This window comes from Centroberyx gerrardi, chromosome 2 (genome assembly GCF_048128805.1).
Source record: "Centroberyx gerrardi isolate f3 chromosome 2, fCenGer3.hap1.cur.20231027, whole genome shotgun sequence".
In the NCBI taxonomy this organism is placed as follows: domain Eukaryota; kingdom Metazoa; phylum Chordata; class Actinopteri; order Beryciformes; family Berycidae; genus Centroberyx; species Centroberyx gerrardi.
In genome coordinates, this window is record NC_135998.1 from 31,930,253 (window position 1) to 31,951,292 (window position 21,040).

The following is a 21,040-nucleotide window of genomic DNA, read 5'->3' on the forward strand; positions in this document are numbered from 1 at the left end:
TTTTTGTTCAGTTTTTGGAGCTGGTACACATTTCAGAGTATGCAGACATTGTCTGATACTGATCTATGTAACATCGACCATTTTTAAACTTTCCGTGACAATGCAACTGTGAAGAGACTTCACAGCAAAAGAAGAAGAACAAAAGAACTTGGATGTTGAAAGCTGACCATAAGCATGTTTACCAAATAATATTGTCACTACTATATTCTATAATGAAATTCAAATAAACTGCGATAGGAATGGGGGGAAAAAAACATTTGTTTGGATTTCACCTCACATCAAGTACATATGTGTAACCTGTGCGAAAAGCAGAACATGCTTTTAAGTCTATACAGGGAGTTCTCAATTCCATATGTGTTGAATAGAATTTCATAAATATAAGGCCTTAAAACCATTTTATCTTCGTTTTTAGAGGCCTAAAGGTGTTTTTTGACATCCTCAGAAGAAGTGAAGGTATTCAATACACATGACAAAGAACTACAATGACCACAGTCGATTGCATTTGAGTTAGATGCAGCAGCGATAGACAGATAGATTTTATTGATCTGTACAATCACGTCCATTCATGTTTGCGATTGTGAAAATGAACTGCGCCATGTTTATGGGAGAATTTGAATTCCGTGCCGATTCATTTAAATAACACTTGAGGAAAAGGTGTCAGCTGGAGTGCGTACACGCTGCAGCTAAGGTTGCATGGTAAACAAACAGTGCGAGGTGCAGCTGTTGCACCATTTGCTGCCTGACTTTTAAAAGGAGATGTTGTGAGGTTAGCTTACACAACGGTGCCTCTGTTTGAGCGGCCCGGCCAAGGCTAGCTTCACATGGGCTTGTGTTTTTTTTTTTTTTTTTTAGTTCTCCCTCTCCCTTTTCCCCTCCCTGTCTACACCCACCCCTCCTCTCTCTCTCTCTCTCTCTTTGTTCACTGCACCCAAGGTTGTACACAGAAACAGGAAGCGAAGGAAGCCCAGGGCTGCTGGTCTGTCCTCTGACTAGAGAGGGCGGGGACAGGACAAGAGAGTCCTTTTGTCTCAGCAGCATCAGGCTCGGGTCGTCGGCCTACAGCTGTTGTAATGTACACAGGCCATTCGAGAACAACTCGTAAACGTCTGCGCACGAGAGAGCGCGTCTGCCGAGGATCTGGCTTCCCCCCCCCCCCCTTATCCCTATATCCAAGTGCGTCACAGTGCCTGATGTCAGAAATAGCACAACAACCCCCGCCTCCCCCCCTCCAGAGGCCGCTTGCACCAGCTAGATGTAATTAAGTTCGGAGTAAGTCAGGGGGTGGGAAACCTTTTTTTTTCAGTTACTTGACTGCAATAAGGTTCAGTGAAAAGCAAGATTATTCCAGAATTACGCAAGCATGGACTCAGGTAGTCGTTTAACATTCACAGTAACATGCATCTCCTGGCGGTTTGTGGAGACAACTGCCATGCAAAATGATAGTAATATCTAAAATAATGTTTCAAAAAACAAGTTTTGGACCTTGAAACGGTTGATGAAAGCATTTGCCAATTTACTTTTAAATGTAAGCTTTCAAAACACTCATATGACCATGCCATGCAACCTTAAAGACGTTTTTGCGCTCATCCCCATTACTTGTAGTCGATGTGCAATAATGGAAACCAGCCTGCGAAAAAAGCCTGTTGACTAAAACCGGGTATGGATTTGCTTGAATTTGCCCCCTGAGATCCTAACTACCCAAGGACAAACGCGATTGAATGACTGAGGAACTCGATGAGTATATATGTCCCGATTCTTAACGTTCTTTCTTCTACCATCACACCTGGGATGTCCGCCCATTTTGAAAATGCTAACTCAACGCTGCGATCAGTATTTAAACCCCGTTGTACCAACTTCAGATGTGGCAGTCCAGCTTAGGAAATGCTGCGGCTTGATTGTGGCCACTGAAGGTTGATGAAAGCAGGTTAGGACATACTTTGACTTGGGAAACGCACATTCATGTTGACATATTCTATCATGTGATTGTTGCCAGGTTGCCAAGTTCCTAGTTTGTGACAAATGCCTATGTTTTGGTGTGGGTCTGAATGTGAACATGGCATCACTTTCAATCCTAGATTGTCCAGTTCATATCCAGCAGTTGCAGCACTGAGGACAGTACCAGTAGATTGTACCAACTACTATTCACTTTATGCCTATTCCTCCTTAGATGTATGATTTACTGGGGTTAAGTCCAACTGGTTGGAAGTCTATTGGAAGCACACAAGACAACACAGTCCATGCACTATCACACGTAGACGGCTGGCCGCTTACTTCCTCACAGCAGTTTATTCCCTCTTTCATTTTGTCTAAAATCTCTTGCCCAATCCAACTGCAGCAGCAGGTTTGACATTATTCATCAGGATGAAACATTCGAGCTAGACTAACTTCTTTGAAGACCCATCCGCAGCATTTACTCACTCGATTTCTCAGAACAGTGGAATTCCCCCCCCCCCCCCCCCTCTGAGGACAAAACAACGATGACCTTCATAATCATATTTCCTGTCGCCTGCAGAGGAAGGTCGCACTCTCGCACGGCACTGCGTGACAGATCCACCATCCGCTCCCAGCAGCGTTAGACTCAGCATGTCACAAATTCTATACATTATTTTCACTTGGGGGCTCAGTCGTTGAACTACGGAAGAGGATTAGGGCCACATGTGAAAAATGTATTTGAGTTCTGAGTTTAAAGTCAGAATTCCGGGTTTTGACTGGTATCTGAACCCAGATAATTCAGAATTCTGACTTTAATCTCAGAATTCTGACTTTAATCTCAGAATTCTGACTTTAATCTCAGAATTCTGACTTTAAACTCGGAGCTCAAATACATTTTTCACATGTGGCCCTAATCCTCCGTAATTCCGTACTGAACGAGCCACACTGGGCATGCATAGTAGTGTAAATGTTATTTCGGTACACCGTGTCCAATATACAGTAGACATTTTTACATTGCAGTGGCAAGCATTTTTTGAGCTAGGCTGCTGATGATGGATTCTCAGGAAGGATACCTATATCACTCCCCCTCACCCCCCTTCCCCCATCCCCCCTCCATTCCCTCCTGGTCTCAATTTCTGAGAAAAATAAACCGGTCAATAGTAAAAAAAAACCTTAACCTTCACCATGCGCTCTCCTCCTGCAGTTAAGCCTCAGCGTAGCTGGATACCGTACTGTGAATTAATAGTAATTATGTTAGCATGGGTAGATGCCATACTGTACATTAATGGTAATTAAATAACAGGGGTACAAACACATCAGGGGTGCAAAAGTTGACAGAAACCCAAAGCATAAACAGAAAGTTTTGAAGAACTTTCTGAAGACTTTTTCTTGTAATTTTTTAATGATACTATATCAAAAACACTGTCCAATGGTACACACTGTTCAATATACAGATTTGTTTGTGGCAGTGGCAAGCATCTTTTGAGCCAGGCTGATGCTAATGGATTCTCAGGATAGATACCTATTTCACCCTGATCCCCCCCCCCCCCCCCCCCCCAGTCTCTATTTGAGAGAAACGATCAGATGTCGCGGCATGAATGTCTCCGAAATGTCTCCATTGTTTCAAAAAAGCCTCCCACCACTCAGTTCATTATTCTTTTAGTATATTCGAACCCTCCCAGAGTTGGATTCCCTGCCTCCCGCTGTGGCCCCGCTGATGGAACCAAAATGGCACTTATATTACTGAGATTTTTGTTTTGCTTTTGAATTGTGTTGAATTACCGTTCGGGTTCTGGCACGGCCGTGAAAGAGGCGATGAGTTGAGGTACCTGGAAACAGTGAGAGGCTTTGTTGGTAAGCAAGGTATCATCTGTGGAATCGACTCGGATAGATGGGTGATGTTTGTGTGGAGAGAACAGGACGGAACATGAATTTTTTGGGGTTGAGTTGGAAATCAGACATTGTATCAGACGCTGTTTATCTTTTTAGCTAAATTCTTTTGTCTTTTTAGTTATTTTGACAATGAAATGTGAGATGTCACTTTTTGACCTTTTTGACTTTTTACAAAAAAATTTCAAAGTCATAAGATCTGAATTTATGTAGGCTATGTTCTCCACTTTGTGGAAAACGCAGAAGAAATCTTCCTGCTGCACACGTCTATAATAGGAATATTATGTCCCAAGATGGACAGAAATAATCTTGAAATATGATCAAAATAATTAGCAAAATGATAAGGGTTGCAATTTCACATCCATTCATAAGCTTGTGTGTGTGTGTGTGTGTGTGTGTGTGTGTGTGTGTGTGTGTGTGTGTGTGTGTGCGCAAGCACATGTGTGGGAGCTTGTTAACAGATGTACAGAGGAAGTCAGCCCATTTTCCATGATGCTCACCAAGAGCCTTCTAGGAGGGTCGCCGGCCTTCTGGTCGTGACTCAGTGACCGGGGTTTACCGCTATCGCGTTAGATCGACCTCTCTTCTCTTTCAGGCCGTTCATCAAAAGCCCTAAATCTGAACCACGTGCACTGGTCAACACCGTAGACCTATATGGTATGCCCGCTGCTAATTGGTCCATGCAGACAAAAGGTCTCATTGTGAGTGTCGAGGTAAGACGCCCGTCCCAAACCCAGCTCAAGGTGAATGATTATGAGTGCGAAGCTTTGACTCAACTTCTTAGCAAGTGAGGGTTGGAGAGGGACAGGGAGGAGCGCTCATTTCCCGTTCTGAGATGGTGATGACTCAGTTGAGGGTCAAGAGCATCTCCCTCATGAACGGGCCTTTGTTTACCGGGCGACGACTCAAAGGCGACGGAGAGGAAAATCTGCAGACTTGCGGATTACGTGCCGATGAATGACAAGATATCAGTCTGTTTTTCGCTGACGGTTTAAACTATGTATAATTCCTGCTTCCTTGCTTACTGTAATACAGAACCACACCCTGCTTAGACTGATGCTTTGTCTTAGTACAATTGTTTTATTGTTTTATTATACTCACTTCTACTGGGCTTGTCCCACACTTCTAATATCCTTCGTCTCCTCCTCCTCCTCCTCCTCCTCCTCCTCCTCCTCCTCCTCCTCATACCACTGATAAGCCCTGCCTGTCTGCTCCTCTCCCCACCTTTGCAGAGCCCTCTCTTATTTGAAGCTTATTCTTATTCACAATTTTGACGAGACATATTTTGAGTACGATTCCAATGGCAAGCTATTAAGCTAATTGGTCTCTCTTAAGAAGTGTTTCACAAATTATCTCTGAAAAATGTAATTGAGAGAGGTGAAACATATCGCTGTACACAGTCGGACCGAGTGTAAAAGCCCAAGAAAGGATTTGCGCTTTGTGGTGTTTGTCATCGGAAACAATCACTGGTTTCATGCAAAAGATACACACTTTTCCCTAATGTATCTGTGGCTCTCCACATCCTAGTTGTAGGCATTTTCCTCCACTTTCCACTTAGAAATGTCAGCCCCACCCCCCACCATCCCCCTCTTCCCTTTCTTCAGAGACACCATATCCCTCCGCCACCCCGCTTTCTCAAGTCCCACATTCCTCGACCACATTTCCAGGGGTTGCCAGGTCTCTTTCTTCTGCTATTTCCGGAAATATCTTGTTCCGCTCCTGACCTTTTCAATTCCATCAAATTTCCAAATATATCAAGTCCCAGATTTTCCAGGTTCCTCCAACCAACCTTGAGAATAAGCTGCTTACCCCTCCTTGATTTTATTAAAAAATTGATTCGTTTTAAGGCAATAAATAGTTTGGCCCCAGCTCTTTATGGAATGTTAACTCTCCATGTACATGTAGTTTCAGATCTACAAAGATCCTTTGTCCGTTTCCAAGATGCAGACTGAAGGAAAAAGTTGACTGGGAATTGAATTACTTTTATCTATTTATTATTCTCATTATGGCACAATACTTTTGTGTATTAGGCTATTTGTTCTTCTGTTCTTCTGTTTAGAGAAGCTAAATTAGATGCCTTCAGTGATGCTTGTTTTTCCGTGATGTCGTCTGTAGTTAAGAAATACAGAAGGGACCTGGCTGTTCCAGGCTTAGTGATATTAATTGGAGTGTTGTTTGTTTTTTGATTAGATGCGTTGCGTCAATCCTGATAATTTATAGGGGAGGAATTGTTCATTGAGTAGTGCATGGCAGTGTTTCCTTGAGCTTTTGCTCTGTTAAAGGACTATTTCCTGTTTGGCTGTAAAGTTACACGTTATTTAAATAGTAGTTTTGAAGGTTTTTAAAGGTTTACTGATGTATTTAATGGACTTATTTATGTTGGTGTATGTGTGGTGAGTTCACAGGCCATTTCTCAGAATTTGACTTTTAGAGTACAATATCCAGCCTCTTTCTCCCAAGGTCAACTTTCGATGGAGCGAAATCAAATAGTTGATCGTCGGTTTTTTGCAGCGGTGCCCTTCATGGCAAGTCATGGTACAGTTTGCAGTACTGCGCTAAGCTCTCGATGCTTTGTCATTGTTGTGGAAAGCCAGCCTTTGTGTTGCTCCACCCATGTAGATAATGCTCTCCAACTCATCCTGTGTCGTCTGCACTGTTCTCTCTGCTGCGAGTTCAAAAGTGATAGCTCTCGCAGCCACATCAGATACATTTCTTGAGTTGAATTCAGAATGGCCTTAACAATTTCCGCTGCCGAGCTGCGTCTAGAGCTCATTTATTGTAGCTTTCTGAGCCAAGTGAGTGTGTGCGTGAGTGTTTAAAGGAGTGGGGAAACCAAGGACCAGGATTTGTGTCGGAGGCCCTCTCCAATGGAGTGGTCTGGCTAATTCTTTTAACATGTAGTCCTTAGCACAGTGATAGATCAAGGTCTTGTCTGACTCAGAACCATGCCCACTAAAGCTGTCAGTGAGCTCCCTTCTACAATCAGAGGATCATTCCCAAAAGATTCATGAAGAGGATACGACAGCTAATACGGTGAGGTTCCAGCTTTAGCGAAGAGGTGCAGTGGTTTTTATGACTTTGATATTATAAAAGATTTGCAGCAGTACAAAGAATGAATGTAGGACCATCATCATTCAAGCTTTGAGCAATATTGTAGTGTGCCAGAAGAATCCAAAATTTGAAGAATTCTTAAAGTTTGTGTGGAATCTTTTTTTCTTTTTTTTACATTGATTGAATTTCATTCTGACATTAAAAAGGGCTTGAAAAGTTTTAGATTTATCTTGTTGAAACGTGCAGACATCCTGAAATTAGTACGGCTGATGCCTCTAATATGCAAATTGAGCATAAGCATATGACATCATCTGGTCCTCACAATAGTGACTCGCTGAATGTGAGGTCCTGTAACACTTGTGTCTGTATGTTTAGTGCTCAACAAAAGCCTAAGGAGACAAGGAGCAAGGCGTCCTCTTAAGGCCCTGACACACCAGGCTGACGGTCGGCCGTCGGCCAATGTCGGGCTGTCGGTAAGCGTCTGTGCCCCTAGTTTTTGCGGTGTGTCCCGCACCGTTGGCACTAGTCGGACCCCTGTCGGTGGCTATTCGGCCTATTGAGCATGTTGAATCGGCAGCGGAGCCCGTCGGTGAGAGAGATCACTCTGATTGGCACGAGAAGAGAAACCGAAGTGACGAAAGCAAGCAAACGACAAAGTCAAGAGGGCACACACAGAAGGCTCTTCTCCATTCTCCATCTCTATTCCAATAGGCGAATATTTTCATGACATGGCCGTCTGGAATGATTAGAAGTAGCGAAACCGTCTGTGATGAGCGAGAGTGGTGTGAAAATGGTAAGCAAACGCTGCTTTGTTTACGGTTTGTATATCCGCAGTCCTAGGTCTTCCGGTTTCCCTTTTTGAATGACGAATACCGCCACCTGCTGGTATGGAGAGTTATTTCCCCTCACACAGGTGCAGAACGTACGTGCTAGTTGGCCGTTGGCTGTAGTCTTTGCGGGGTGTTCAAGTGCAACTTTTTGGACCAGACACAGGCAAGGCAACAGTCGGCCTTCGTCCCCGCTGGTTCTTTGATGTCGGTTTGGTGTGTCAGGGCCTTTAGGAAGATCCAATGCCTCTTATTACAGTAGCATTTGTCACATGCATACTAACTGTGGAATCAAGAAGCTGGCCACTGGCATCTCTGTCAGACTTGTACATCTGGACTAAGAAAATAGACCAGGGCAGGGGATTTCACAAGTCCTACTGGGGCTTGAGCTTTAACATCATAATGGGCTATAATTAAGATAAAGCAATCAATGCAAAGATAATTCAGCCATCAGTTAAAATCAATTTCACCTTAAGGAGAAAGGCAGCATATGTGTGGGAAAGTTGATCATGATAAATGGTCATGTTAGGAACACTCTCCATGTATGTTGCTCCAGACATTAGAGGTCACAATAGAATAATCAAATTTTGTAAAATAAACAAAACAGATGCTCCCTGGTTTACAAAATCCCTCATGTTCTACAAGGGCAGCAGACCTTGATTACATTGTTGCATAATGACACCAAGAGCATAACCTGACCCCACTCCAGAGAATGGCTTCCCGTTGCCCAGCTGTTCAGATTAGTAGTAAGTAGCAGCTGTTCAGATTACTTGTGCCAAAATGCAGGTTTTGATGTTCTATTACATGTTTATCATTCCATCCATTATGGGCAGGGAAACACCTGAACACCACGCAGCATTACATCACTGGACTAGAGTATCGATAAGGGTATCGCTAAGTATAGGTGTTGGCACTGATAATGTTATTGGTGTCGATGAAATCTTAATGATAGGCAGCCCTAGATTTTCCTAGCTACTCTTGTGTTATATGTTGCGGATTATGACTTTAATGTCAGCGCAGTATTTGTATTCGTATTTGACATTCCATGTCGAGCTAATCACTCAATAGTCACGTCTCCCCTTTATTGTTGTGCACCAACCACACAATACTTTGCATGGATGCATGGATGAGCAATCAAGTTATATTCAGTCACTGAATGAATGAATGAATGAATGAATGGAGCGACACACAAGTTGTACTATGGGATATTATATGCTTCGTAGTCCCTTTGTGATTTTCTACAGTCACACATATACGATAGTATATAGTATAGTATAGTATAGTACTATAGTAGTATAGTATATGACATATACTGTATGTCACATACCTATGCCATTTTCTTCAGTTCAGATCTAAACGTAACAAAGCCTTCTGAAGGCTCTTGGACGATATTTCATTGTGTCCCCTTACCGGCCTTCAGGGAACAGGGGGTTATCTTCATAACCTATCGTTCTCTTTCAGTCCGTTCAGGGGACACTTAAGCACTACGGGATTCAAAATCACACCACAGAGAGCCTAGCGGTTCCAGAGGCAAAGCGTTACCCCTAGCGACACGTTATCCCACAGACACGTGCTGCCACATACAGATGGTAAAACCTCATGAAAGTGTTCTAATGGAAAACCATTTGACTGCAGAGCAGACATCCCCTCAATGGAACTCCTTTGAACAGTGTCTCTGAAGTGGCTGTGCCTCTTGTCAAATGTGCACAAATGCTACCGGGCAGCTCAACCTCTTCTTACACAATATAGTGACAGCCTCCAGTTGATTGATATTGCTGCTAGGTGTACCGTGACAGTAGTGGCTTGAAAAGGAGGTGATATCTTTAGCCTCACATCACAAGCATAAAAGCCTCTTGTGGATGGCACATAAGCTCTCTAGTTGAGTCAAGTCAAATTTTATTTTATTTATTTTAAATTTGATGTATATAGCACAATTCAATCAACATGGATTTCAATGTGCTTTTAATGAGAAACGATCAACAATGAGAAAAAGGGAAACAGATTAAAACACTTTAGAATATAATACACAGTTGACCCCAAGAACAGGTACAGGTACTGACAAATGAAGATGAGATCACACACATAATGCATACAAGTACATGTATACAGAAATGCATACATGCACATCCATACATACATACTAATTACTCGATGTGTTTAAAAAGTACAGTTTTTAGATGGGTTTTGAATAGTGTAATGGGCGGGGCAGTTTTCACATGATCTGCTAGACTATTCCATAGACTGGGAGAATGAAAGCTAAAAGCTGCCTCACCAGCTGCAGTTGCTACTCTTGGGACCCTTAAGAGGCCAGTGCCAGATGACCTGTAGTATCAATGAAATTAGGACAGAATCCATAGAAGCCACTTAACAAGGCTAATGGCTTGATTAGAGGATTAATTGCCTAAAATGTGCCACGTTGCCATCTATGAAGCACACAGTAGGGCGTTTGCTAAGGTTTCTATTTTCCAGGATATAGCCTAATGATAATGGAGTGAGTAGTTGGTCCGTAATTATCACAAGTACAGCACATAAACACAGACACCAGTAAAGAAAAGAAGAACATCCTCATGCTAGACCACACTTACAGCTGTGGAGCAAGGTGGCTGCACAAACAGGAAAGAAAGTGTTTCTACAAGGGCAATCACAGGGTCTGTATGTGAAGTGGAGTGAATAAGAACTGAGGGAAACTGTGCGTTACTTGACATGACACAGGGTCAGGGAACTGAGAAGCATGAGGAAGTTAACCATCTGTCTGCATTAGGAAATGAGTGACTAGATACCAGACAATTACTTAAAGAAATACAAATCCAACCCACATCCTTTGCAAATGGGAGCGTCAAACCAGGCATTGGTTAAATCTACAATATTTCAATCGTACAAAATAATCAAATTTGATTCAAAGATGAACAGGCTGTGTCTGATGAATGCCTGAAGATTGATATCTCTTAACCTCATCTTCAGATCCTATTCTATACCTGCCGCGCTCAGATGATGTCATTACTTTACTGGCGGAGGGTTTGTGGACTTAGTCTTAGGACTCCCGTGAGGTTTCTTCTGAGGAACAATGAGCGAATACTGAGAATTACAGGGGATGGGAACGTGACTCATGCTGAGGTACTGCGACATACGCTGAGATCAAGTCGTGCCGTGTCCTAACGGCTGGCAAGTCCGTAATTCACTTTAATTTCCTGGTTTCTTTCCTAGGAGCTAGAGCTGCATGCACCAGCCCACATGTGTAATTTAGCTATCTTTTGGACTGATCCCAACAGATAAACCTGCCATAACTTTCCAATTAGTTTCACTGTTACTGTGGCAGTTAGTTGATGTTTGGACTGATCCCAAAACACGTCTTGTGTTGTATGCTTTTTTGTGTTGGATTACTGGTCAGTGTAGCTCAGGGTTGGGGCGATGGTGTACATCTTCCTATCAACCTGTTGTCCCCGATGTATTCATCCATGCCTGGTGGATGGGTGGGGGGGGGCGCAGTGTCAATATGATGAATAGAATTGAAACTTAGTTTCAATAGGAAGCAGCAGCACAAAACCAGCTCCCCCTGAGGAAGATGCTGGGAAATGTCAGCTGTGTTTAGGCCCTAAATATATTTTAAATCAACTTGGACATCATCTTGAGCCCTTGCGTGTGTTTCCCTTCTTGCACTAGGCTACATTTTAATTTATCAAGATAATTTGAATTGTTAAGAAGTAAGCAAGGGAATTTCCTAGATGTATTCGTCCAATGGCCCAACCCTAGTGTTGCTGTACGTGGACTAGCTAACCTATTAAACTTATGTAGAGACAAAATCTGTTATAAGATCTACCCTATCCCCCCCTTAACGCACACACATAAACACACCCAACACCCACAACCGATACCCGTGTCCCCCTGTCCTCCAAGTTCATCCACTCCCTGGCCTTGCCTCTGCAGTCCCCCACTAAGCGGTGTTGACAATACTTTTTTTAATTTCCTGCTCGCATCCCTTCTTCAATTGCCAGTCTAGCTGCCAGAGCCAGACCCCAGTAGCGTCGCCGAGTCATCAAGGGGACACGGGCAGGATGTTCATGTTGACAGATGGCCCAGGCGAGGTGATGCTGAGCGATGCCCAACTCCTCCTTCCCACAATTCAACTCTGCCCATGTCAGAGGCACCGTAGCCTTGGATAATTTATAACACCTATTTATATACCCATTGTAACGGAGCCACTCCGCTGATAGACCTCCGTTCACCTTTGGCTCTTTTTACCTCCATATCTTACCATCTACCTTGCTGTGTTTATGAGACATTCTGCATTAAGTTTTCATCCCATCACAGTAAGGGATGTAATGGAGGGTAAACCCACTTAAAGTCGTGTTACCCACCTTTTTATCTACCGAATAGAGTTTGCCATCTTTTTCTCCTGGCATAAATCTTTGAGGTAAATTCTATAATATGCATCTTAGTAAGTAGTATGCTTGGGCCGATATTTGATATTATCGAATATCGCGATATTTTGTGAATATCGCGATATTTCCCGCAATATTGAATATTTTCTGGAAATGGCAGGAATGAGCAAATTATACCAAGTTTCCTCCAATGCTTGAATAGTAAGATAACATTTCTAGGCTGTTAATAATAGTAATAGTTGTTATTATAGCCTTGAAATATGATGTAATTTGGAAGAAATCAAATAAAATACCCCCCATGCTATTGTTTTTTATTCACAATGATGGTTGTTGGTCGTATGATAATGACCGACTTGCAGTTCCTAGTTTACCCACCTTTTCATTTACCACCTCATCACTGGTGGCAGTTTAATCTCTGTATATAGAAACCCAAAGTGAGGATGAGGCTCGGTTTTGTGACAAACGCACAAAGCTCCAACAAAAACACCCTATATGCAGCTGCCTTTAACCGCCTGAGGGCAGCTGCTCATTCCTGCAGTATGTCAGATGATATGCGGAACTGAACAAAGATGGGTAGGTGCACTTGAATGCGGCGAGAAGTGGTGAGGAGTGGAAGAATAGGATGACACATCAAGGAGTGGTGGAGTGTGTAAAATGGATTGTGATGCTCTTTGATTCACCTATTTCCTCTTTAGAGTGCCAACATTGTGTGTGTCAGCACAATCGAAGCCTTGACCATCTTCATAGGGACATGGGAGGAAGTACTCTGATGCTTTATGTTGTACCATGTACTCATTTATTACGCTTAATACATTATTCATTACTTTATATCGATCTTGGAGGAACCAAATGTGCAAAGTCACTGTGCTTTGGTCGATACAGTGTTAAACTTTGCAAAAACTCTAGAATGCCTGTGAATTGGCCCACTGTTGGTGTACATCAATAGGTATCTTAAAGTTAAATAAAGACCTTACGGGGGATAGGGTCTTCGTTTGGTAACATGACAATACGTGCTAATAAATGTGTTCATCTGACAGCACGATTGGGCTCACATCACTGTCGTCATCACTGAACATGGAGGGCATGGTGCGGGCCGACGCTATATCACCACACTTCCCTGTCTCGCTCTGTAATGTGACCCGGTCACACAGTGGATGAGTGCAATCCATAAACTGAAGGTCATCCATATATACGGAACAGCATGAAGTTCAGTTGTCCATTACGAGGCAAAGAAACTGTTGTACAGATAGAAATATTCCAGTTTCTAACCCATAGAATGATAATGTCAAACTGAAACAGGGTATCCGTGGGTCTCATAAATGTCTGAAAAAGTCTTTAAATTATCTAAATTTAAGGCCTTGAAGGTATTAATTTATATAGCACATTTCACAAGGCAAATTCAATGTATCAGAGTTAGGGATGTCAGTTTCGGTTAATTTTGCTTTCGATAGGCCGACACCCATTAACCGGAAACTAACCGATTAATTTTTAAGAAAAAACGCAAAATGACGTGAAATACAAGAAAGTGGCACTTTCCTTTTAGTCCGGCGCGCCATTGACTCAACTAGTGCAGTGCCCGTTCGTCCCGCTGCTGCACAGAGCGCTGTTCGCTTGTTTATTCAAAGTTTATTAATAATGAACGTGTCGCGCAAATCCGACACTGCACGTCCTTGGTCCCCAGCAATACACCCGCCAAGTGTGAAGTAGATCGGACGAACGGTTCTCGAGATATGTGACACACACACCCACACACTCACTCAGACTCACAGACAGACTCACAGACAGACTCACAGACAGACAGAGATTCCTTGCTTTAGTAGATAGATGAGCTTTGGCGCCGCATTTCGAAGCGCTGTCCATTTGCTGTTATTTGCATATAAATATCTGCACTTGTTATGCACGCCGCAGCGTAGCCCGTTTTAATATTAAGTGCTGACTCCGCCCAGCCGGGCCAGTTTCGGCGTACGCCGGTAGCAATTACAAGTGGACCCTATCCTGCAGTCCCCGCTCTCAGCGGAGGGAGGGAGCTACACTGTGTGTGGGAAGCGCTGTGACCGTCAGACCTCTCTGTAGAGTAGAGAAAACCGGCATCAGCCGAACCAATTTATTACCAAATGCTTTGGGATTCAACACTTTAACATTGCTTCCCATGGTCAGAAAAAGTCGCCAGATTTGTTGCTAGTCGCTTTTGAGAAATAAAGTCGCCAGGGGGGTCTGAAAAGTCGCTAAGTCTAGCAACAAAGTCGCCAAGTTGGCAACACTAAATTAACCTATAGACCAACATGCGTAACCGGTTAAAAATATTCTCGGGGGTTAACTGATTAACGGTTAACCATTGACATCCCTAATCAGAGTATAGGCACAAACCTCTATACCTATGATTTACTGTATTCCAGCATAGGAAGAAAGACAGAGGTGACAGTGGGAGCACATCTCGAGGCATTTGGAAGTTTATTCCAGGAACTGGGAGCGTGATAACTAAAAGCAGCTTCACCAGATTGTGTTTTCAGCCTGGGAACAGCTAACAGAGCAGTCCCAGATGACCTGAGCGGTCTGGGAGGCTCATATCCACATGTCATACTGTGCAAAATGCAGTGTTAGGATTAGGCTTGGGACAATATTCAATATTATCGAATATCACGATATTTCCCACAATATCGAATATTTTTAATTGAAGTGGGTTTCCTTTTCCACAATCAGCCTGTTTTTCTTGAAATAGCAGGAATGAGCAAATTACACCAAATGTCCATTGTTTCCACCAATGCTTGAATAGTAAGATAAAATTTCTAGGATGTTAATAATAATAATTATTCTTATAGCTTAGAAATTGTATGTAATTTGGAAGAAATAAAATAAAATACCTTGAAAAAAAAAAGCAGAAAAAAAACAACCGCGATAATAACGTATATTGTGGTATTTTGGCGGGACAGTATCGCAATATAAAATTTTGGATATCGCCCAAGCCTAGTTAGGATATTCACAGTATGTCAAAATGAATCTCACGGCATGATGTGATACATGTATTCTCTTGTTCATCATGTATATCACCTACCACTGTCCTTTGCTGTTTCCAGTTCATTATGCCTGAACTCATCTGAAAACAGACCCTTTTAGAGATATTTGGTTTTACCCAACTCTCTCTCTGTTTGCCTAGTCCTCTCTCCAGCCATAGGAACATACTGAACCCTAGCATGTCAATACCCTGCTGAGTGAGCAGGCATTTGCATTGAGTCGATGGACACTTTTTCCGCACTGCCGGTGGCTAGTGTGACCCAAAGAGCTTTTACAATACTAATCTCCATACATATGTAAATGCTGTTTTGGCTTGACTTTTGTTCCAGTGCTTGTAAAGCAGAATGTCAAGGCTAGTTTTTAAGCTGCTTTTTGTTCCACTCCGCTTTATGTACAGCCTTACAGGTCGGAGAAGGGAAGAGACGTTGTAAAGGCTTTGAAATGAGCGTCATGGGGTTGGTTTTCCACTGCCCTGCGCTCATCCTGAGGTTACTGGGCGTGTATGGAGAGGTTTAGGCTACAAATGCAGGAAGACGGTATGCTGTACACCCAGAGAGCCTCTGGCAGGGGGGCCACTAACGTCACAACATTGTGTCTGCACAGGAGGGAGGCTTCCTGTGTTTTACCTTCTGCTGCAACGCAAGGACAGAAATCCTCCACTATGAATGTGTCTGTTTTAAAGAGCCAGTGTCCAGGATAAAGGGGACACTGAGACCTGTTATTTTGCCTCCAAACGGCCCTGTAGGTGGTAATATCATGGTATTTATCAATATCAGCTGGACAAATTGCTATTAGTTTGGGAATGGGAACATAGTCAAGTCAGTTACCTGCCTGTTTTGCTTTTCTAAAAATGCTGAACAATAATCTTTTTCATATCTATGTCTTCATCACACATGTGACTTTATCACACATTTTTATATTGAACACTATATGGCAGCTTGTTCTTTTTGTATCTTCACATTTGAACCCATTTGTACATTTTCGGACTCGGCACTGGCAGATGAAGAGCTGTTATATTTACTTCATTTTTTCTAGGCTTTATTCAGATGGTATATTGTTGAATTTATCTTATTATCTTATGTTAATCTATTACTATTATTAATAACCTTGATGTGTTTAACTTGTGTCATTCAACTGCTGGCTACTACAACTGAAGTTCCCTTCAAAATAAAAGTTATTCTTTTCTATTCTATTGTAAATACTCGTGATGATCTCTGAAAAAGTTGGTAATGACAGGAACCATGACAGTAGAAACTGGTACCATTTTTACCACAGTGTATGTTGTGATGATGACTGATCCACCGCTACTTGCGCTAGTAGCAATAATGAATGAATAGTGAACGATAAGGGTAATATTTTGATAGCAGTCAGTCTATGGTGTCCCTTGTTGTGTCTAGACATAACCATGGCTTTTCTTTTGTGTGTTTTCAGGAACCATTTGAAGATGGGTTCGCCAACGGTGATGAGCTGACCCCGGCTGAGGAGGCCGCCGCGAAGGAGGCGGCCGAGTCCAAAGGAGTGGTCAAGTTCGGCTGGATTAAGGGGGTGCTGGTGAGTAGCTGGCCTCTTCTCACTGCTTCCTGAATGCAGTCATCTCTCCATTCATTTTCCTTTGCAGTCACAAAATCTGATGTATGGCAATCTCCAGCGTCACCTCTCTCTGCTTTTTGTTTCTCTGTCCTTGTCATCTTTCTCGGAGCTGTTTGACATTGTCACCGCATCAACAGGAATGCAGTGTCCTCGCGACTAATGCCACTGCTACTAATACTAATACTACTATAAAGAGATGGATGTTGACATCTGACAGCCAGCAGTTCTTCATGCTTGGGAAGCCTAGCATAACAAAACGAAGCGAGGGCAAATCCCCCACTGAACTGATGCTCTTATTTATCTATTTGTTCTTCTATGTGTTCTTACCTTGTATGAACACCAGAGATGGTAAATTACAGCAAAGATTACAGGCAAGTCCATAGTTAAACTTACAGGACCTGGATTTGGATTTGTTTTGACTTGCCCACCTCCCAGCTGCCAAAATCTCTAACCGGGCAGGATGACAGCTTACCAAAACTCTGTCCAGTAAACCAGCTACTTGTGAGTCAGGTGACTTTTGTTTACAAGCCCTGGTTTGCTTGTAATTGGGCAGTGTGAACCTACACAAACCAAATACAATATTGCTTCGGACCAAAGAAAACAGCTAACCATTTTAAACTAAGGACAAGCCATTTATAAATCCTAAAATTAACTGCAAGTCCAACTGATAGCCAGTTAAAGATCTTGCTGCTGCATTCTGAAATGGTTGCAGACGAGAAGTAGCTTTATGTTTAATGTAAGAATACAGAGTTTTTGGTTTCAACTTTAAAACTACAACTTAGTCGTAGTGTTTTGTCTTTATGTGTTCACGTTCCAAGCGGTCACAATCTCTTATGTGCGATGAGTGAAGTGTAGACCATGAGTGTGCCACTAAATAATGTGAAATGTGTGCGAGCAGATCGCACCCCGCTAAGGATTTTGGGCCGTTAGTGTGAATTACTCTCGGCTCTAATGTTGTGATACGACTGAGGAAAAGGAATCGCACTCGCAACAACCAGAGAATGTGGTTGGTGCGGAGCTCTGAAGTGGATTTTAACTTTGGAAGGTAAAGTTAGCAGGGGATGAAGGTCTGTGTCTCATCTCCCTGCTTTGTATTTTGACATGAAAAGCCCTCACATCCCCTCTAACATAAACTCTGCACTCATTTTCATGTCTGTGGTTTGGATTGTAATGGCTTCCACCAAGTGGTAGTATAGGATAGTTTCTTCAAATAATCTTTTCTAACGTTAGACTTAATTGATCCTGGAGCTGGTAAGGAACTCATTGTCTTGCTCAAGGACACTTCAGCAGATTGAAGGAATATCTAGACTCTGGTTGATACCATTTCCTAATCAAAAATAGTACAACACGCACCCCAGGAAGTGCAGACTGTTGGAAATGATAAGTACAGAAATAGTCACAGTTGTTGCATAAAATAAATATAGCAAATGTAAGGAGTGTGCGACTATCTTTTTCTGTGATACCGTTTCTGAACGGTACTGAATTCTAATTAATTTATCTTCATTTCAGCACTATATATGATGTTCATATAAAATGATCCCGTCTTATCAGCCTAAACCATAAAGTGGGGCTGCAACTACTAACTGAGACGCTGTAGATTCTCACTATTTGCCCAAATGTAATTCTGGTCTCAGGTATGGACACTTTTCAAAGTCAAGTCACATTTTAAGAGTGAAATCCAAACTGTCATTAGAACGTTAGATCTTTTCCTCTCTCCTCCCTTTAGTTTTCTTTGGAATAAAGCATCACGGACCGGCCGGGTCGGTAAACACGAGCGTATTGAAGTTCAAATTTTTTTAGACAGCTGCCGCTCGCTGCCATTTGGACCCACCAACGTGCAACATTGCCTGGTGTAACTGTAATTTATTCCCCTCTAAGTACATGTTGAAATATTGCTGCATGGTACAGCGAAACACTTTTACTCTACTCTAAGGTGAGACTGCAATTGGAGCAGGTTTGGACTTCAGCCAGTCATATCAAATGTTGATTGAAACCTTCATCGGAAACATCCAATAGTCTCCATCACTGGCATGTTCTCAGACAGTGTTTGGAAAGCTCTTTGTTTGGTTAAATTGTACTTGTCATCCTGCATGCGTCCTAACTAACAGCCCTTCCTCTGTGCAGGTCCGCTGCATGTTGAACATTTGGGGTGTGATGCTCTTCATCCGCATGTCATGGATCGTGGGCCAGGCAGGAATTGGTAAGTTGACATGTTAGAGTAGACCACAGAAGTTGAATGGATAGAACGGTCCCTCCACTTTTTGCTATGCTAATTTGGCTGGTAAGCCATAAAATGGCGACTATGGCATTTTAAGGGTTAGTTGCTATGGTGACAAAGCAAGTCCGGGCATTCAGGCCGTAAAGTGTGTCACACTTGCTTGAGAAATGTGGAGATGCGTCTGTTGCACGAGTGCTTAGCAAACTGTCAAAACTCAATGGAAAGCTGCTGTTAGCGACGAGGCTAACGTAGCATTATCAAAGACTATGCTTCTCTCACTAGCTCTTCTCATCAAAATCAGCATATTAGCAAACCTAGCTGGTAAGCATCATCAACTTTAGCCCCTTAAATAATATAAACTAGCATAGCTTTGCCTACCTTTAGTGGAGAAGAAAAGTTGGCATTCGCTAACTTTGAACCTGTTTGAATCAGATTTGATTTGATTGGCTCACAGTCAGAGAGAGTCTACAGAGAGATTAACAACAAGCACAGACCAAAGACTGAATATAACCGAGACATTCATATCGTTATCTCAAAAAGCCCTTATGGATTTATCCATCCAAGACACATTTTATCAGCATTTGGTGCTCGGTGGGTGGGAATGTCAGACCTTTGCCTTGGAGATTCTGTGCAAATTACTTTTTCAATTCACACACAACACACCACCGTCCACCCCAAATTCTCTTGGACCCCCCCCCCCCCCCCTCTATACACACACACACACACACACACACACACCTTGATAACACTCCACTTTGATGTGAAATGTTGCCACAAGGTGACACATGTGCTCAACTGAACGGTACTAGCTTGTTTTCTTTAGCTCTGCTGCTACTTTTCACATGGGGCTCTCGGAATGACTGTGAGGGATGTTAAAAATGTGTTAATGACCAGTTGATTTACTGCACAATGGTGTTTGTAGAAATGCAGACTGTTGTCCATAATTATTAACACTCTGTGGTTTCTTTGACAGTTCTCTCCTGTGTGATTGTCCTCATGGCCACAGTTGTGACGACCATCACCGGCCTCTCCACCTCCGCCATCGCCACCAACGGTTTTGTACGAGGAGGTATGCCTCAAATTACCTCAAATAATAGTAATAGTCATAATAATAACCTTAATTTATAAGTCACTTCTAGAGAAACAAAGCGTTTCATAAACCATGAAACAATAATACACAAGAAACAAGAACATCAAATAATGCCAAACATTGTGTAACAGGGTAACATCAGAATAAAACGGGCAAATACAACGACAATAGAATAAAGTCGTAACAGCTTCTTTGTGAAAATGTATTAGGAAGTGATTTTAAATGCTGAAACCAGTGCAGAAAAGCTAAAGTATGGGTCATTTTGAGCAGAATTTGGGTGCCAAGTTACTGACAATCTGGAGTCATAACATAACTAACACAAAATCAATTGATTCTTTAGAATGCTCCTAAGTTGATAAAACATGTCTGAACGTACTTTTTAGCATGTTCCTCAAGGTTTCAACTTGAATCAAATAAGAAACAATACCGACCACTACAGTTTGGTTGAAGCAGTCCTTGACATCAGCTACACAACAATGTAGTACTCTTTTACTAGGATTGGTTTATGCAGGAGTGATACAACTGAGTGTCATTGGTGTAATAGTGCAAAGAAATGCAATGCAAACAAATGACATGAGTAAAGGATAAACAGTTAAAACACAGATATACAGTAAAACAACACGAGTGAATAGCAGGATCTTGTAATCAATCCTGAATCTAATAGATGGCCAGTGGAGAGAAGCCAAACTGGCAGTGATATGAGCATGTAGTAATAATATGAGTAGTGATATGAGCTCACATAGTAGAAAGATGAATATATCCACTTACCTGCATCCCGTAGTTCTAATTTACTCACAGATCCGGTCAAAACAATGTGGAGCTGACAATGTAGAAACTCTCCTCACAAATAATGAGACACTTCACATGAACAGTGTCAGGGAATGATATTTATTATCAGCACAATATAGCACAATTGACCATAGTTGATGCTCACATCCACTGACTGGCCCTAATTAATCAGCCTGACCCATCAACTGGTCGACCTGTAGTTTCCATGTATTGTTAGGTATGTCATGGAGTTAATGGGCTCATTATTCATGTCACCTCAGCT

General features: G+C 42.3%; 1 protein-coding gene across 1 annotated transcript in view; it reads left to right on the forward strand.

Moving 5' to 3' along the window:
- The window catches only part of slc12a2 (solute carrier family 12 member 2), a 74,249-nt gene that overhangs the window by 14,470 nt on the left and 38,739 nt on the right, over positions 1-21,040 (forward strand). Inside the window, exons 2-4 of the mRNA XM_071906476.2 lie at positions 16,523-16,642; positions 18,806-18,881; positions 19,873-19,968. Coding sequence (XP_071762577.1) covers positions 16,523-16,642; positions 18,806-18,881; positions 19,873-19,968 — 292 coding nt within the window. The remainder of the gene's footprint in view (positions 1-16,522; positions 16,643-18,805; positions 18,882-19,872; positions 19,969-21,040) is intronic.